Raw genomic sequence first — 19,104 nt, 5'->3', positions numbered from 1 at the left:
CAGGTGAAATGGGAGGTTTTTGGACAGTTGGACACAAAAATAATCATTAATAATGGCTTTAGAAATTTAAATTCATTGTTAAGCCCCTGAGCTGTAGATATTATTGTAAGACTAGATTACTTACGTTAATAGCTCATTGAATCGTGAATTTCACTTCATGTTTCGGTACATGTTTTGAAAACATGTACTGAAACATGAAGTGAAATTCACGATTCAATGAGCTATTGACGTCAAGGCTTTAGAAAGCCAGTAAACATTTTTTAGGAGGATATGGTCGTAGCCTAGAATATGTTTTGAGATTTATGAATGCATTCGTCATAGTCCTATTAAGTTTTGAAAATGTCTAATTGTTCATGACAAATAAATGGGGGAATGGGAGGTTTTGCACACAGATCTAAACGTTTAAAATGGCTTTAGAAAGTCACCAAACGGTTTTTAGGAGGATATGGCCGCAGTCTACAGTGTGTTTTGAAATTCATAAGTGCAATTGTCATATGTCATAGTTAATTTTTTTTAAATCTCTACTTGCTCAAGACAAACAGCAGGTGAAATGGGAGTTTATAGATAATTGGGCACAGTTTTAGGTGTTAAAAATGGCTTTAGAAAGTCACCAAGCGGCTTTGAAAGTTCAAAATTGTGCTCCACACCCCCCAAGCCCCATCCTTGACAAGGTCCTATAACATCCTCTGATTACTTCTATCCAAATCTGTGGTTTAGTAAAAAGCTCACTAATAGGGAGCTGCTTGCCACCTACTGTTGTTGGATTAAAAATCTATAGCTTCCAAATATTTTCCAAGGGATTCAAATTGGTTGGAAATTGATTGGACGCCTATATGCATATGGGAACCAAGTGCCAAATTATAAAAAAATTAGCTGGTGCTGCCATCTTGAAGAACATACCAGAATCTATACCCAGAAAAATTCCCATAGTTGTATGACTTTTGACAAAATTATAAAAAATAATATATAAAAATCGTGTTTCTCTATGTGGGATAGTCTATTTTGCAATACGGAACCAAGCGCCAACAATTTTCACCATCCATCATAAAGCAACCTATAATATTCCTTTCTCTGTGTGGGATAATCTATTTTGTATTAGAGAACCATATGTCAACATTCTATTCACTACAATTTGTAAACACAACCTAAAATAACCAATAATTTATATTATGCATAAAGGAACCAAGGAACCATGCATGAGGAACCAAGCGCCATTTGGCCTGTATCATTGTATGTAACTGTTGAAACATTCACAAATAAGCGTAAAAGAACCAATCGCCATTTTTCCTTATATCAGCAAAAAAAAAAAACATTAATAATATGTAGTTCTCTTGATAAATAATTACATATATCACAACTACACACATCTAAACCATTTTTGAAGGGTTTGGGTTTTTTTATAATTTAGGACCCATGTTAAACTTTGACTCTTAATAGCTCATTTTCCCATCTGCGTCGCTTGGTTCCCTTATGCATAAAGGCATCCGATTCTGAAGTCATTGTAAAGTAGTCTGTGAAGTTTTTCTTAGTTTTTAACCATTAAAAAGTTACTGACTTTTCTCAGGATTGTCAGGTGAGCATTATAGAGGCGGGCTTTCCTAGCTACCCAATTTGGCTAAGTTTTCATGACCAACTGAACACACTAGGGTCAAGTACAGGCATTTTCCTATCGGCTGAATTCAGCAGGGAAAACTGGTGCCTAACTGACTTGAAAGACATTCACAAACCCTGAGCCATATTTGCCAGACAAATTCGGCAACTAGGAAAACCCGCCTTGACTACTTTACTACTCAGCGAAAACTTTATAAAATATTACAGATTAACTAGGACTGAATGTTACCCACCATAATTTTCGACAGTCTGAAGAACGTTCATGTAAGCCCGTACACTAGCCAGAAGCTCTGATGGTTTGGCAATCTCACTGGTGTCTGGGTTGAACATGACCATTCCTACAAGCGCCCGGGCAAAGCGATTCTCCAGGTGTTGATGAAGGTACTCGCGCGGGGCAAATGTATACTCCCACACATTGATGGTGGAACAGTAGTTAAGCGCATAACACAGCTCTGTCAGGGCCATGTGTAGTTTATCCATCCTGAAAGTCAAGAGAGATTAAATGCAAGATATTTGATTTTTAACAAACAGAAACATTTTTACTTGAGAAAAAAACCATTTTAACGATGGTTTTATGAAAACTTAAAACTTAATTCAACTAATGGCATCACAATGAACCTTACTACTTTTGCAACCAAGTCCAAGCAAGTCCAACCTTGGGTTAATCGGCGGTGCGGAGAGGTGGACTTCTACCTCATCCAATTTCTGACGGGTCACGGCTTTTTCCGGTCGTACCTGTTCAGGATGGGCAAAGCCGTGTCACCCGATTGCATATACTGCCCAGGCATTCCCGATGACGTGGAACATACCTTTTTCCACTGCCAGCGTTGGGAAAGGCCCCGCCTGGAGGCTCAACAGTTATTAGGACTGCTGTCGGTGGACACGGTCATACCGATAATGACGGAGGGTGAGGACAATTGGACCTGTGTGTCACATTACATCCAGGGTATTCTCCGCGCCAAGAAGCTCGACCTTGACCGGGATGCGGTGTAGGTCATAAAGTATCCAAATGCCATAAACGGTGAGAGCCCTGAGGGCTTAGGTAACATGTTGGCCTGACTTGAAGTAATGTGACAAACAATTCCAGGTCTGTGTCCAACAGAGTAGAGGGGTTTTTTTAGTGAGTAGTCTGCGATAGATTCAGGAGTCTCACACTACAGGCTGGCTACCTGTGTGCGTAAAAGCATTTTCCCTCCTCTCCCTTCAAAAAAAAAAAAAAAAAAAAAAAAAACTACTTTTGCAACGTTTGGCTGATTCTGACATCAATAGAACAATGTTTTCCGTGTGCTCGGTAAAAATAGAAAACTTGAAAATAGAAAAGATTTGAGAAAAAGCAGTACAACTAATCGGCTTACGTTGTCAATTCTTCTCTTGTTTTCCTGTAACTCTCATCTCCTGGTTTTGGAATTTCCAAAATATTTTTCTTGTTTTTTTCCTTCTTCTTACGGTTAACCACTTGAGATATAAGCATTGCACAGTGTTTGGGAAGTAGCTACAACATTCAACAAATATTTATAAATGGTCGAATATAGTTAACAAAATAACCATCTAACAAGAAAAAAAACGTTCTAAACACACAATGACAAAAAATTAACTACAAAAAAACAGAAAAGAAGCCATATATGTACTGTTTACCTAACTGTGTGAAATAAAACTAAGCATTCAGGGTGTAGGCTATCATAATTTTATAGTTCATGTCAGATTTTAAGATAATGGATTATTAAAAGTAAGGGCATTTGCAAGGAATTTATTTAAAAATCTGGAACCTCTAGATTCTTAATTATGATTCAGAAAGTTTCTTTAATGAATTTACATAGTTTCTTAAGCCCAAAATTGTCTTTTTCTTTGTCTTTGGATGGCAACAGAGTTTAGAAATCAGGTACATTTTCAGAAATTACCTTAGAGTTGTATTAATGAGAAAGGGGGTTTTACACATTTCTCCCTAAAAGTAGCCCCAGTTTTAGTACAATCACTAAACTTAAATTTAATACTTATACATCTATAAGCATTGAATCATTAGTCAATCATGGTGTTTTTAAGTATAAGAGTAGAAGATCTGCTATGAAGGAGGTTTCATTTTATACAATAATTGTTAATCATAACTTGTTACTTTCGTTGAATTATTGCAAGGGGTCCACGGGTAAAGACTCAAAATCGGGCAATTTTAACCTGTTCAAACTGTCTGTTGGTCAGACGAGTACCAAAAACACTCAAGATTTTTTGCAACAAGATAAGTTTCCAGTCGACAGGAAAACGGGAATGGTATGTGAATTGCATTGACATGACCGCAGGGGATGGTCACAACATTGCAATCAATTCTAGTAAAACCTCTAAGAAGAAAATATACATTTTGTAATTTATTTCAAACCAAATTAATAATAGTGAGAATCTATTTGCAGTAGATTCCTTATTGTATTACAAACAAATTGTACTTGAGAATAGAGATTTTGGACTGATTTTTAAAATAGGGTTCATTCTGTCTCATTTGGCTCTTAACGATTAGAGTTACCATAGTAAAGTGTAGTTATTTCAATTGTAAGATATGTAACATATTGCTTAACAAGAAAAAGGTAAAATTATTAAAGTTGAAGTGACTTGAGTTTTTTTTTTTAGATTAGAAGGTGAAAGAAGTATGAGGAGAAGGCGAACTTGTTCACAAAAACATGGAAAAATATTATTAAAAAGGTTTAAATACCTGCTATCAAGCAATCCATTTAATTGCAGTTGCAACTAGTTTCGACTCCTTGATAGCAGGTATTTAAACCTTTTTAATATTATTTGGCAATCCGGAGGCTACATCCACAATGAAGGAAAAATATTAATAAAAAATGTAACTTTTGAACATAAGTATTTATTATGAGCTCAACCCAAAACCAAAATGTTACCACCCCCAGACTTCTAATTATTAGCAATAACTGTTGTGTTACTATTCTGTTGTATTTTGCATTATGAGCTGTTGTGATGCATGGGTTTAGGCAGCTAGTTGATTATCACTGAGATACATCCTGTTTCCTATGCTATCACATTTAAGATATCACAAGTACCTTATCACTCATTGTGCATTGCTCATCACAGATAGTTGTAATGATGTTCTTTGCTTCCTTTGCCATTTCATCAAGGAACATGTTGACCACAGAAAGGCTTCTTTCCCGAATATGGTGACGCTAAAAATAAAATCAAAATTGTCCCTAATTATAAACAGACACTATACACTGTCATTGTTGGAACATTGATTGACTGATTGATTCTTAGATACTAATACAAACAGTGATCACTTGATACTATAAAAAAAATTTGACAAGCATATTGCATGCTTAATAAAAATCAATGAATTATTAATAAATATAGTAATTATTACACAAATTAAATATAAAATTAAGTTTTAAAATATGTAAATAGTTTTGTAGGAGGGAAATTTTGTTATATATAAGGGCCATTTGATCGTATTGCTTCCTAGTTAGTGTGTACACCGCAACTAGACCCCTTGCCGGTGTATCACTTGTGAACAGAACAGCACCATTTACAGCTCTGTAGCTGATGTTTACTTTACTTGATGACTTTACTGTGTCTAGACAATTTTTAAATTATTGAATTATTGATGACTGGAGCTATTTGCCCTAAATAACAATAAGTGAGGGTAAAGAGCAAACGAGTTTGAGAGTTCCAAAATGGCCTTGAAAATATAGTAATAATGGGTAGTAGTAGGTTGGTTTATCCGGCCAGGGGCTTGGTCCCATGGTGGCCAGATATGAGGGGTTCTACTGTATTGTGTTAAAGGTGGGTGCCCGGACTTCTCATAGAAGACCAGGAAGGACAAAGGTTTCCACAACCAGTTTTACTTTCCCTAATCCATTTCTGCACTTTACCCTCACTCATTGTATTAGGACCATAACCTTCAGTCATCGGATATGTTTCTTGTGGTCAAAAAAAAGTATCACTGACCTTCACCTTATCTCAGCGTACACTCGAACTAAGATAGTAAAAAATTACTTTTGTAATAAGGCAAAACGACACATTTTACTTATATATTATAGGTTTTCTAAAACACTCTGGATCAAAAACAAAGGTGAAATGATCTTGTAATGATATGATTACTTAAGAGGAGTTTCTGCTTATTTTCCCGTGGTAGTACTACTTTGTATGGTAATATTTTGACAAAATACACTTTAATTTTCTCAGGTAAGCTTGTTGAACTCTATTACTTTTCAAGATTTCTATTCAGCCAATTAGTTTTAATTTTAAGTGAAATAAATATAATTTATGACATAAAATTGGTTTAGTTTATAATATTTGTTTTTATTGATTTTTGCTGGCTCGTTTCAAATCTAAGTGGAGTTGAGATAATTGAAGATTACCTCAAATACGATCAAAAGTGACAAGTTTGGATTTTTATTAGCCTAACCAAGTATTACACGTCCAAATTGTTTTATAAAGTAAAAATTACCTCTTCTGGGCAGAGTTCATGAGTGCAGCTCTGAAAATGGTTGCAGATGAGTGGGAATGCAACAATATAACGGTTCTGGGCTGGGAATTCCAAGCACATGTGAAACTGGTCCTCAAAGATCTTGCTGTAAAAACTAAAAAAAGAAAATGATTGTAAATGCTATATCTATAAAGCTGTAATTTTTTGATATTGTTGGGGCCAATGACTTATGGCTGGGCGGTTTTTCAGCTATGTACAAGAATTGTTCTTGTTCTAGCCTGATCTCAGACTTGAGATTAAAATAAAATATACAAAGTGTGTACTAGAAAAACACCTTCCTAGAAATATATTTTCTGTATGCCTTTTCATATTAGATATCATCTTTATTTTCCGATAAGACCTGTTTTTTTCTTATTTTGTGATCTCCAATTGACACTTGTTTTAAATTCGCCTTGAGGTACATTAGTTCATTCATAAATAGCTTTGCTGTGATCTAGCATTCTCAAAATGTTGTTTGTCACAAACAATATCAAACAATCATGACAATTTATAAACAGTTCTGTAATGTTTAAATTCAACTAAATAGAGAAAATAATAGTAATTGCAAGATATCATAACTCATATAACACTCAGATAAAATCAAATTTTTTTTTTTTTTTTTTTTTTTTTTTTTTTGTCCTAGGACGCTAGGCACGAGCCTGGGATTGTTTTTCACATTACTTCAGGCTAGACCTAGGGGTTGCGGCATTATCACTTAGATAAAATCCAGTGGTGATTTGGCGGGGATCGAACCCGGGACCTCACGGACCGAAGTCCCGCGCTCTAACCACTACGCCAGCTCGCTCCCCCAGATAAAATCAAATACAGTAGACTCTCGATTATCCACGATAATGAGTGGCTAAATATTTTCAAACATCTTACCTACATGAACTTAGGCAACAATAACAAAGGTAAATTGAATATAAAGAGTGGCTGAGTGATTGTGGATAGCTGAAAACATGGATAATGCAAACAAAACCTAAAACAAAAACGCCAATAATAAAATGATTTAAATGCAGTGTTCACGTTGTACTTTTTAACTTTGTTTCACAAATGTCTATTTAGAAAATAAATAATATCGGAGAACTTATGTATGGGCCTAGTAATAACAAAAAGTAAAACATACAAAATGTAACTCATTGGTTTTAGTCAGTGACTCATCGGCAGTCGGGGAAGTTAACAACAGCAACTTCAATCACTGGCGGTTCTAGGACCTCGTCAAGGGGGGCTAGCGGGGTTGTTCCACATCAGGAGGGGAGTCCGAGGGTCCACCCCCAAAAATGTTTAGTCTTTAAAGCAGTGAATTTTTAACGTCTGGTACAGTGTCCAAAAACCTCTTTTACATTCTTATGACGTGTAGTGTATGTTTGATTTTTTTCAAAGCCCTAATGGGGGGGGGGGGGCTTTAACCCCTACAGACCCCCCCCCCCTTGGAACCACCACTGACTCCAAACAATAGTCTGTCCGCAAGATGATAGCTCATCATGCTAAATATCTTGGCCGTAGCTGTATATTAATTATATGGTATAAATTGTATTGTAGCCTATATGACATTAAAGCTTGAAAAATCAACATCTTTCAAAATTTGGAAACAATACCTACAATCAAAATATCAAAAATAAGAACCATACCTCAATAGAATTCCATCGTTAGCAAAACTCTAAATAGCCACATAGTTTTGTCACTTAAAATGTATATAACTTTCTTGAATCCATAATTAAATCACACACACTATAAAGGATTTCAAGAATACATTGTATTGTTGCACTGAACAATAACCTGTTTTATAGTTTAGAAGATTTTTTAAACAAACAGTAAGATTCTTCAGTTGTAATATTTCAAATAAGTATTGTAATATGTCTCTTTTGTTTAGTTAGCTATAAGTATTCTATTCATTAGCCGATTAAGCTATAATTTTAGCTGTGCTATGAAATTGTCGATAATTTGTAAAAATTGAAAAGTCAATAAAGAATATATCATTTCATTATACATTTAACTTTCATATATTGGTTTTATATTGATTCTTTCCACCATGGCTAAACCGCAGAGTGGTTAATCCACTCGTGGATAATCGGAAGTCTACTGCATGTAACAAAATCAGGTGTAGGAGAAATTAAAGATTGACTTAGGTAAACCACCTAAGAACATTGTATGAAGGAGATACTAACCAAAATATGGATAAATCTGATGTTTCAACCATCATTTCGTCCAAGTAGTCGACCATCTTTGTATGGAACAAGATTGAGTCTAGCAGTGATGCTAGGTCTCTATTCTCTGCTAGAGCGAGAGGAGCTTTTGCAACCGAAGCATACGCTTGCAGTCGCAGCCAATCCAGTCGCAGCGCTCGGAAGTCAAACAACTCATTATCTTCAACTGGAACCATAGACAATTTAAATAATTTTACTGGAACGACTTCAACAGGGTTCGCACAAAAAAATATTTAGTACATTCCCTGACCTTTTTCTGTCAATTTCTCTGCCCACGGCATATTTTAGTTAATGTTAGTTTTCTAATATTTCGATATAAGTAGGCCTATTTATCTGGAGTAAAATAACATTTTTATATTATTTTCTATAACTTTTTATCCATCACCCCCTTACTTTTAGCGAATTTCCCTATAGAAAAGTAGCTAAATTAACTTTTATTAAACCGATTAACTTCTTCATTTAGATATTCCTAGAGGCCAAAAACACTGATTGTCAATATATATTTATGTGTGTGTGTCCATGAACACATTTTAGTTAAGTTAGTTTTATTAAATTACTCTTGACGCCATTCCTGTATATATGTATTGTACTTAAATTAATAAAGTTATATGAAATTAAATAAAATCATATCGAATCAAAAGATTAATTGCGTGAGATGGATGGGTTCAATCCAATTTGAGGGCGAGCACTATAGCCTCTAGAAAATTTACTACCAATAAAAATCTAATAGATATACCTTATTTTAGACTTAGTTTCTAAACTGTGATATCTTAGCAATAAAACTATTTAATGCTTTGCCTTATTCAGCACAAAACCTGGAGATTCGTCAGTTTAAACGGAATCTGCGAGAACTGTTATTGGTGCATCCTTTGTATGCTATAAGATTTTTTTGAAATTCCTACAGCTATTGTAAGTAGGTGCTTTTGATTGTAGCTGTGCCTGAAGTTTAAGTAGATTGTGCATGGTGTGTTTTTGAAAGTAGATATGAGTAGTTTGTGCACTATTTGTTCTACTATTTTAGTTGCCATTATTTAACTATTTATTTATTATATTTGCCTGTTATGTGCATGGTGTGATTTAAGTTAAGTCAACCCAGTTTACAAACTGGGACTGTTAGCCTAACTGATTGTTACCAGATGATTATTATAAATGACTTGTCTGATTGCATGTAACTGCATGTTTAAAAGACCAATAAAATTCTCATTCTCATTCTCAATATTGCTACTGTATAACATTTAACTGTAAACTATTTTGTAATTTAACCCTCCCGATAATCATAACCCTACTAACCTTGTTTGACAGTTAGGTTGGCAATATTGTTGCATAAGGAAGACAGTATGATGCTCTCATCTTCTGGGCACACAGCGAGATTCTGCATCATTTGATTGAGTGCGATGGCATCAAACCCAGCCAGGTACTGGACATAGTAGCGTTGAATCACCTGACTGTACTTGCGCACCAGAACTGCCAAATAGATTATTGTTGTAGAACAAGTAGATGAAACAAACAAATCTTCAGTACTATATGTTTCTTTAAGTCTAACTACAAGTATATAATATTATTATAGGCATGGGTCTAGTTACCAAAAAGTGAACAGTGATGAAGAATCATTCATGCATTATCAAGGTATCTCAGAATCCAAACTTGAAGTATTTTTTATGGTCCAAAACACAGTTTTTTTGGATTAAAAAAAGTTCAGTAGCTCTTACATTACATACGGGAGCGGTTTTTTAAGTAAGCGCTGGCATATAAATACGTAGTTCGCTTGTGTGCCGCTACAAGGCTCATTATAATCTCCACCATAATAGACACCATAATCTCCCGCCACGTCCGAGGTAAGGTCAGTGATACGTTTATTGGTTACAAGAAACACGTCCGATGCTGGCATTTATCGCTAAATGAAGCTAAATGACATAAACCCACACATACACATTTTGTAATGCAAGGTTATTTCATGTCAGATATCAGGATATTTCCAACTACATTATCCCAAGCTAATCTTGAACCATTTGCACCTCTTTCAACCGCAAGATCTAAATTTTTTTTAAGCGACACATTTACGCTTAGATAGCAAAGTAAGTTAGAATCAACATTTATGTATTTGTACATAGCAGGCAAACTGTCACTGGAAACTGGGTATTCAGGGTGAGAATTTATTCTCGTAGGAAATAATTAAGCAGCCGTTTCTAAATAGGTACGCAATTTAATTAAGATTTGTTTCTCTCTTCCTTTCAGTTAACTGACGTTTCAGATGACCCGGCTTTGGGTAATTGTCACTTTCCTGTACTTGAATTGCTCACCTCTCAGTTCCTCCATGTGGAAGAGCAACTCCGGAAGCTGCCTGTCCACCAAGTCTTCAGCAGATTTGCCTTTGCTCTTCTGTTGAGGTGGATTGTCATTGTGTCTGAGAAGCCAATAGACTTCGTCTCGAGCAAAACAGAGGGCAATGTATATGAGCAAGGCCTGTAAACCCAAAGATAACTTATTACAATCAATAAATTGTAAGACAATGCAAACTTCACAAACCCAAGGCTGTTAAGAGAAAAGCTGAAAGAATGCTCATTACAAATAATTACACATACAGTCTCAATATAATGTCAAGAATATAACAATACATACTGTTGGATACGTTTAGTACCAGACACTATCCCTCCAACTTGTGTAACAATTTATTTCATTTTATTCAGTTGTTTGAGAGTTGCTTATCTGTTTATTATTGCAGAAATTTTATGGTAACAAAATTTGTCATGAGAGAACCTACAGAAATCACTGTAAATTTGACCATGCACTAAGATTTTTCTGAAAAGGAAGTTAGTAATTAATTAATAAAGGAACTTCAATATGACAAACATAATTTGATTAGTACAGAATAAGATTATTGTATTTTTAGGTGCAAAGTTAACATCAACATCTATCAACCTTTAGTTTATCTTAGGCACAATAACATTTTCTTGGTCAATTTTACAGCTCTTCCAAAGCATCAAAAGACTATTCATAATTATTTAGTAATAGTCATAATAGTAGTTTATTCAGTCATTAATTACATAATAGTACAATAGGCTATGTCAAAAGTAGGGCCTATGTACATTGCTTGAGTTACAAACAACAAGGTTATAACAGTAGCAAAGTCGCTATCATAATTCTAGTACTTAAGATTTAGATTGTATAAAAACATATTTAATCATAAACAACAATAAATATCAGACAAATTAAATAATTTGAGACCAAGTAGGACTGCATAATGGCAAACAACAATGCTTGTGATGGTCATGATGTTGTCAATGTTGTTAGAAGGCAATACCGGTACACACCAAGATTGTTGTTAATTATCAGAATACAATGGCAATAGCCTACAAGATTAGGCTCGTACTTCTTCAGTAAGTGAATCTATTTTCAAAACAACAATACCCCTGTTATGATTAATTGGTAAAAGTATGACAACGTTTTAAATAAATAACAAAAATGGTAACTTTATTTCCTATTTTATAATAACCTAGACACATAGGATGAGCTACTAACAGATGAATGGGAAAATAATATATAAAAAAACACAAGTAATAGCCTAGAATTTGTTTAATGTATTGAAGAAAACCTGTGTCCGAAGAAAATCTTGTATGGATGAATAGAATGACAATTTGAATGTTCTCTTTATGTAAAATTCAATTTTTTTATCAGTCTTGTAATGTTTATGTACAAGTTGGTATAATCTTTTTACAAAGATATGAAATGTCTTATTGTTATCAATCAAGCGAACATCAACGCTTGTTGATATTATTTTTAATCACCTCACTCTGTTTTAATTTAATTTCAATACTTCCTTTTCCCAATGGTTACACAACATGTTGTCTATCTCTAGCAGACACGTTATACTTTTTTGTTTAAAGCTATTTAATGTTGTCCACAGTATGGCTGGTTTTTACTGAGATTGAGTATCTTCTGGGTTTAAAACCAATTGAATGAACCTTTGAACAACATTAACTCACCATCACCAACAATGAACTTCAAACAAACAATTTAATGAATCATAAAATATTATGATAACGCAATATTATGATTGTGCACAATATTACATTTTGTTGATATAGTCTATTGTCAATTTTACAGTTAGTTATTTCCGTATCACATTAATTAATTACATGAAATAAAACGCCTCACATTTTGCTGATATTCCTGTATAATTCCTAGAAAATCCACGGCGCCATAAATTTTCCTTATTATTTCCGGAATTCGCGGGATTTCCGTTGTGTGGACACCCTGATACATAATTTGTATGACGAATATCATACCTTTGGTCCCAAAAGGCCTGGCTGGTCTGTCAAAATCAGTCCAAGTTCTTTCAAAGCGGTGCGTAGGAACTTTCTTCGTTCTCTATGTTTGTAGGTACTGGAAAATATTGACAAGTTGTTAAAATGCCAAGCTGATATATTATTACATATACAAGTTATATTTATTGTATGGTTATACAATTTTTGTTTGTGAGCTATTTTGAATTTGTAAGAAATTATATAGCCTCCTCATAGAGAAAACCCTACTTTCTACACTTGAAAATGACCCATAAGGTGATGTTGAAGCAGTTTCCATTAAATGGAACAACAACAGCTTTACAGTTGTAAGCAAATATAGCCTCTTGAATTGAGCTAGTTTTTAAATAAATAGAATGTTGTACAATAACAATCACATTAGCTTGTTTTCTTAATTTAAAGTTTTGGATATCAAGAGATAGTGGGCAATATTCCCCAATATTACCTGGTTTTTATTCATATTACAAGTGATATCTACACTAATACAGTATACTGCACAGTGCGATTGAAAAGTCCCGGAACAGTATAATATATTTTATACTATTATAGATAAAGGAATGAAACTTGGTAAATCAAATATAGCCATAAATGTCTACGCTTTTAACCCTCCGAGTGTCCATAGTTTAGGCCTTAATGTCCACCTATTTTTGGCCCCTTTGCAAGGTTTTATTAAAACGGATCTGAGAAGCTTAAAACAATGTTAATTCTAATGTTCTTTAAACCATTTTGTTTGGAAAATCATGGGCTTCAATATTATATATAAAACATAAGGAACATTTTTTCAAAAAAAAAATTTTTAGGTAAAAAAAAATATAATTTCGAAAATTTTCAAAAAAAAAATAAGTTCACGCTCAATGAAATTGTATAAATTATAGGCCTATAAATATTTGAAAATAGCCACTTTGTTCTAAATTTAATGAGGATTACAAATATATAATCATATAGCGAGGTAAGTTATCAAATAAATAAGTTATGAGCGAAAAACGGATTTCAGTACATAGCGTTTAGCTAAGAATGCATAGCCTAACCATAGCTAGGAATCTGGCTGATAATTTACATCAATATCACTACCTACTTCTTCAGGATCATCAACCAGCACTTCAAAACCACTTAAATCTTCTTATAATGCACCACGTATATCACTACTTTTGATTTTTAACACTAAAACAATGATAAACGTAATAAAACACATCAGTCATCGGTCCGGGGGAACCTAGCTGTTTACAAATACACGCACGTCAGCTGTCTGCTACAATATTTTCGGAACTAAAATGAATAGCGCTTAGAGACAGACCTCTGGAGAAAGCTTAGAATATTACGGAAAGAACGATACCTAACTCGATCCAGTTCAATCCGATTCAGTCAGTCATAGAGCCTTCGCCGTAAACGATGTTTGTGCGTCTTAAAAGCGACGCGTGACCCTACACAAAGTGTGTTGTGCGTCGTTTTTATGACGCGTGACACTCGGAGGGTTAAGTTATTATTACTTTTTTATCCCTTAAGGGGGACTGCCCACGAGGAGTCAGACCAAATTCTTAAATAGCAGCATAGGTCAAGTTTGGTATCAAATTAAAGGTCTCCGTTAGTAAAATACATAATACAATGCCACAAACTCAAACGGACAATGGAGTAAAAAATTAAAGCTGATCAAAGATTCCTTGAATTTGCAGTGCTTATAATGCTGTGAGCAGGGCGACCGCCCTGGGCGCCGCAGCTAGGGGGGCGCCGAGGCTTTGGAAGATAAAAATTAATCGGCAAACCGCAAACAAATATTTTACGGGAAACAACGTTATTTAATATACAACTCGTAATTACTACAAACGTCTGGCATGTGACTTGTTGGCAATGTTGCGAGTCCGAGACACGCACACTACGTATTCGCCCACACGCACCACCCACACTTGCTTGTTTCTAACCTCAAAGCTCAAACTCTTACGTCAACTCATAGTCGTTTCGTGATGTCCGTTGTGAGTCATAAATTCAATGTTTTTAGCAATTTAGTTTAGTGTAGTTGTTACGTTTATAAAAAATACTTGCCAAACGTTTGATACCGATATATTGGACGTTGGGTCTATTAACGCCAACCCCCCCCAAATACTTTTTTTGGGGATGGGGCAAAAATTTTAATATCGCCCGGGCGTCTATTACCCTCGGGGCGGCCCTGACTGTGAGGCGCCCGCTAGAAGTCGGAAAAAATCATAAATTTAAGCAAAGGTACGATATGCACATCACATTAAAGGTCTTTATTAGTAGAATACAATGCCGCAAATTTGAGCTGAAAATATCAGCAGGGTTAAAAATGGCAGCCGTTAAAAGATTCAAAATTGCAGATTAAAGAAATATTTGAACGGCTGCCATTTTTCACTTGGTTGTCCATTTGAGTTTGGGTTTGTGGCATTGTGTTTTACTAAATAAGGCCTTTAATTTGATACCAAACTTGACCTCTGCTGCTATTTGAGAATTTCGTTTTACTCCTCGTGGGTCATCCCCCTCAAGAGGTAAAAATGTAATTATAGCTTCAAAGAGTAGACATTTATGGTTATTATTGATATACAAAGTTTTAATACTTTATCAATAAAGGTAAAAATTATATTACACCGTTCCGGGACTTTTCAATTACACTGTATACCTTTAGGCCTATCAACAAGACTCTTTGTTAACCTAAGATTAACACGGGCTGCAAATTTTTTTTTAATTTCTACAACAACAAAAAAACAAAAGCTGTTGGATTTTTTTGTTTTTTTTTTCATTGGGTTACACACAAACAATCTCAAATTGGGTAGGTAACAAAAGCTTACGCTTTCTGAATAGCTTGATTGTAGCAGTCTTTCACTTCTGAGATTCTTTTGCCATAGCCCTTGATGGTGTCAAAAAACCCTTGTATGTAGGCATGGATGTAGATGACCTCATCGCGGAAAAGGGCAACAACCCAGCTGTTTTCCAATGCACTTAGCCACAGTTTATTGGGCTGTTCTTGCTGTAGAGCTTGGTGGCACAACATGAATCCAACTGTAATATACCACAACACATAGAAATAACTCTTGAAATGGTAATTTACTTAAATTAATTTACTCTTAGTAAGTATTCACTTAAAGATAACAATTGTTGGATCCAGGCCTACCCGCAGGCATCTGCCCATATTTAGAGACAGTTTGGTATACATTTTTCTTCCATACAAGGGGGTATCGGTACCCAAAAATAACCCGAATAGCCTTGGTCGAGCTTACATAGTATGTGTTTTAGCCAATCCTGGGGCTTTAACCCAATCCTGGGATTTCAGGACTTGTCCAAGATGATCCCGGGATCAATCCTGGGATTATGATGTTTTATTATTTTTACTTTTCAGACACTATAAATGAGTGTGGAGTGCCATGGAATCCTTTAATGTTTAAACTGGCCTTACTAATGTTATACTGGAAAAACCGTTGGGACAAGTGCATAGCTTCCAACAGAGAATACCTTGAAGGGGATAAGGTTAAAGTATAAATAATTTTTAAATATACATAAATATTTTAATTTGGTTTATTTGTACCACCTGGAATAATTGTTGTTGCGGAAAGTAAATATAAGAAACATCTTATAACACTTAGAACATATATTTACTCTTATACTGTTACTCACAAGACGGTAAATATACAAAAAGATGGTTAGTGGTGATCAATTTCGATTGGACACTCCAATCATCATCAGACCCAATAGGCAAAAGGCAAATGTTTTAAGTGTTAAAAGACGTTTCTTTTACTTACTTTCCGTAAATTGAATAACACGTACAATGCTGATCAAGAAGTTATTTAATTATTGTTATCCCTCCATTTTTTGATGGTGTGGGAAAACTGAAAATTATTTAAACCTTGTTTTGTAAGTATGATTGAAATTTTGATCATGTAAAGATCAAACTTAGACAGGGTTATTAATAGTATGTTTGTAGTTCAATCTAGAAATGCAATTTTTTTAAATATTGGCTTCCATGAGACTTTCTGGATTCTGGTGAATTCTATTCAACATCACAAATTCTCTCTACTTCTGATGTAAGAAAAAGAGCATCAAATCTAGTTGATTGTTTACAACAGGTACACTTACATATAATCCACCTCTCCATGTTCTCCATTGAAAGATATTCACAAGATATTGTTTCTGTTTGAGAAGGTTTCAACAGCTGTCCAGGATTTCCAACTAAACTCAACTTTTGGTCAGATCTGCAAATAAAATGGGGTCATATTGATGTCACGCAATTCAACCATCAAATACACTTTTGGTAAATAATATATAAAATGTATTACATAAGAAATAGTATCCATAGAGAATCCCAATACACCAATTGTTTTTTGTATTGATAACAAAGGCTTTTAAGGAGACTTGAAAGAAGGCTTTTTAAAAGAGTGTGTTAGTTTTGTTCCAAGGAAAGGCTCTAGGCCAGGATTTTTAATTGTAGAAAAAGGAGGATAGCAGCTTATCTTGAAAGTGTAGGTAGGCCACAGAACATCTAAAAGATATAATGTGCACACAATATTTTGTCCCCTGAGGGGGATTTGTAAACTCTTTCTCTACACTTGACAAAGTCCCTCAGGGGACGAAATATTGTGTGCACAGTGTATCTTTTAGATGTTCTGTGGCCTAGCTACACTTTTAAGGTAAGCTAGTTGATATCCTCCTTCTTTTACAATTAAAAAGGGTGTTAGTTATTTAGTTATTTTACTCAAAAAACCATTTCGTTGATTGAAACTAATGGAGGTTTTGGGTAAGAAACAGTGAAGGTCACATCTTGAGCTAATGAGGGGGGAAGGGGTTCTGAATCAACATTCATTATCAGAACATCAACAGCCAAGTAGCATCAGAAAGAATAGAGCAGAGATTATTATCAAATATAATAGGAGAGATTTATAAAGCAATTACTCCAGTAAAGGTTGTAAAAATGTAAGATTCAGATTATTAATATTTGAATTTGAGATTATACATTTTTGAATATGAACATAACTACAAAACATAATAGGCTATAAAAATAAATCTTATCGTTAGAGAAATTATAGAATGAGGTATAGCGCTTACCTCCACTTGTCTGCCGAGAGGTTATGTGAGTGAAATATGGGCCAGAGAGAGATGAGGGCGGAGTAGAGAAGTTTGGCATGAGGAACAAACTCCTCTGAGAGCCTCTTTAACGGAGGATCATAGTCCATGATCATCTGGCCTAGCCGAGGAAAGCTCAAGTCACTGTAAAATAACAAAAACAGATGATAAGTAACATGATAAACATAGAAAATCCCTTGAAGCTATAAGCGTAATCAAACTGGCAGAGGAAAGTGGAGGGGTAATGTATCCGCTTTATGTGACAAAGCTATTTCATCATATCAACTGTCATATTTTTATGGTGTTTAAAATTCATACCAACTAGGCTACCAATTAATAAGCCTACAAGGTTTCTTTGGTGTTGAAGCTATTTTGTATATTAAAAAATGAAGAGTAGAAAATAAGAGGCTGAGTCAGTTTCAATGTTTTAAGTTGATTTTTTTTATTTAAAAACCAGACTCAACTCCTCATTTTCATTCATCCATGTCTTTCATTTGCTTATTTAAAAGAATCAGACTTTGCTCATGTACACATTTTATTTGCGGTGTAGAGTAACAAAGCTATAGCTCACAAATAATTAATAAAATAAAATAAAATTAATTAATTCACTACTCACTGCAAAATTGGTAAAACACAAGTATTTTATTTTTATTTTCTTATTTTAAAAAATATACAAACAAAATCTACTAAGGATGTATATTGTGGGTTTGTGTTTGAAAAATGAGAGAATCACTAATATCACTAATACTTGCCTAACCTTTCATCAAAGCCACTTTTAAGCCAGCTTCTCTTACTTATTTACCTCTTTGCAGGCTTACTTGGTTTGAATGTCTAACTAGATAGCAAACTTCTAAATCTTAAGCCAACTCTTACTAAAAAGAAGTATGTTATTTAAAGCTACACACAAAATTAAAGCTATCACAATTACATCAAAATAGTTTCTACATCAACTGCATGGTAGGAATTAAAAATATAAAACCTGAGTAAAAAAACTGCAAAAGATATACTTACAGGAAACCTCAACAAATCTTATCTATTTTTATCAGGCTATACACATTTTAGGCTTACTTTTGATTGTGAACCATTTCATGCGCTGCATTGAAGAGTCCTAGGACTGCTTTCCTATCTTCGACTTTAGACAGCAGGATCATTAAAGTGACATAGGCAACAACTAGGTCCAAATAAGCTTTGGTAAGCTCGAAATTTAAGGTCTGGAAACCAAATTACAAACAGGTACAAATAATAAAAGGTCAAATAATATGAATCAATATTGTAGAACAACAGTTTGTAAAAATATTGTTTATTTGCTAGACAGAGTACTTAAATTTTATAGATAAAATAGAGGTGGAAAGCTTTTAGAAACAAGTGTGAACCTCCAGCTTATTGCAGTTAAGCTTCTGTGATGAATTATGTTTTTACAATAAGTTCACTCTTTTTTTCAAAATTCATTTTGGTTTTT

General features: G+C 34.4%; 1 protein-coding gene across 1 annotated transcript in view; it reads right to left on the bottom strand.

The window, feature by feature from the left end:
* Window positions 1–19,104, bottom strand: part of LOC128982386 (membrane-associated protein Hem-like) — a 42,483-nt gene that overhangs the window by 11,528 nt on the left and 11,851 nt on the right. The window contains exons 4-15 of the mRNA XM_054401344.1: window positions 18,714–18,856; window positions 17,628–17,789; window positions 16,662–16,777; window positions 15,380–15,590; window positions 12,567–12,663; window positions 10,581–10,743; window positions 9,571–9,744; window positions 8,242–8,446; window positions 6,056–6,188; window positions 4,656–4,775; window positions 2,967–3,103; window positions 1,845–2,092 (exon numbers count right to left, since the gene is read on the bottom strand). Coding sequence (XP_054257319.1) covers window positions 1,845–2,092; window positions 2,967–3,103; window positions 4,656–4,775; window positions 6,056–6,188; window positions 8,242–8,446; window positions 9,571–9,744; window positions 10,581–10,743; window positions 12,567–12,663; window positions 15,380–15,590; window positions 16,662–16,777; window positions 17,628–17,789; window positions 18,714–18,856 — 1,909 coding nt within the window. The remainder of the gene's footprint in view (window positions 1–1,844; window positions 2,093–2,966; window positions 3,104–4,655; window positions 4,776–6,055; window positions 6,189–8,241; window positions 8,447–9,570; window positions 9,745–10,580; window positions 10,744–12,566; window positions 12,664–15,379; window positions 15,591–16,661; window positions 16,778–17,627; window positions 17,790–18,713; window positions 18,857–19,104) is intronic.

This window comes from Macrosteles quadrilineatus, unplaced genomic scaffold (genome assembly GCF_028750875.1).
Source record: "Macrosteles quadrilineatus isolate MER2022 unplaced genomic scaffold, UCM_ALF_1.0 Scaffold_240__1_contigs__length_144371, whole genome shotgun sequence".
NCBI classification, from domain to species: Eukaryota; Metazoa; Arthropoda; class Insecta; order Hemiptera; family Cicadellidae; genus Macrosteles; species Macrosteles quadrilineatus.
This window is presented reverse-complemented; position numbering and strand designations above follow the sequence as displayed.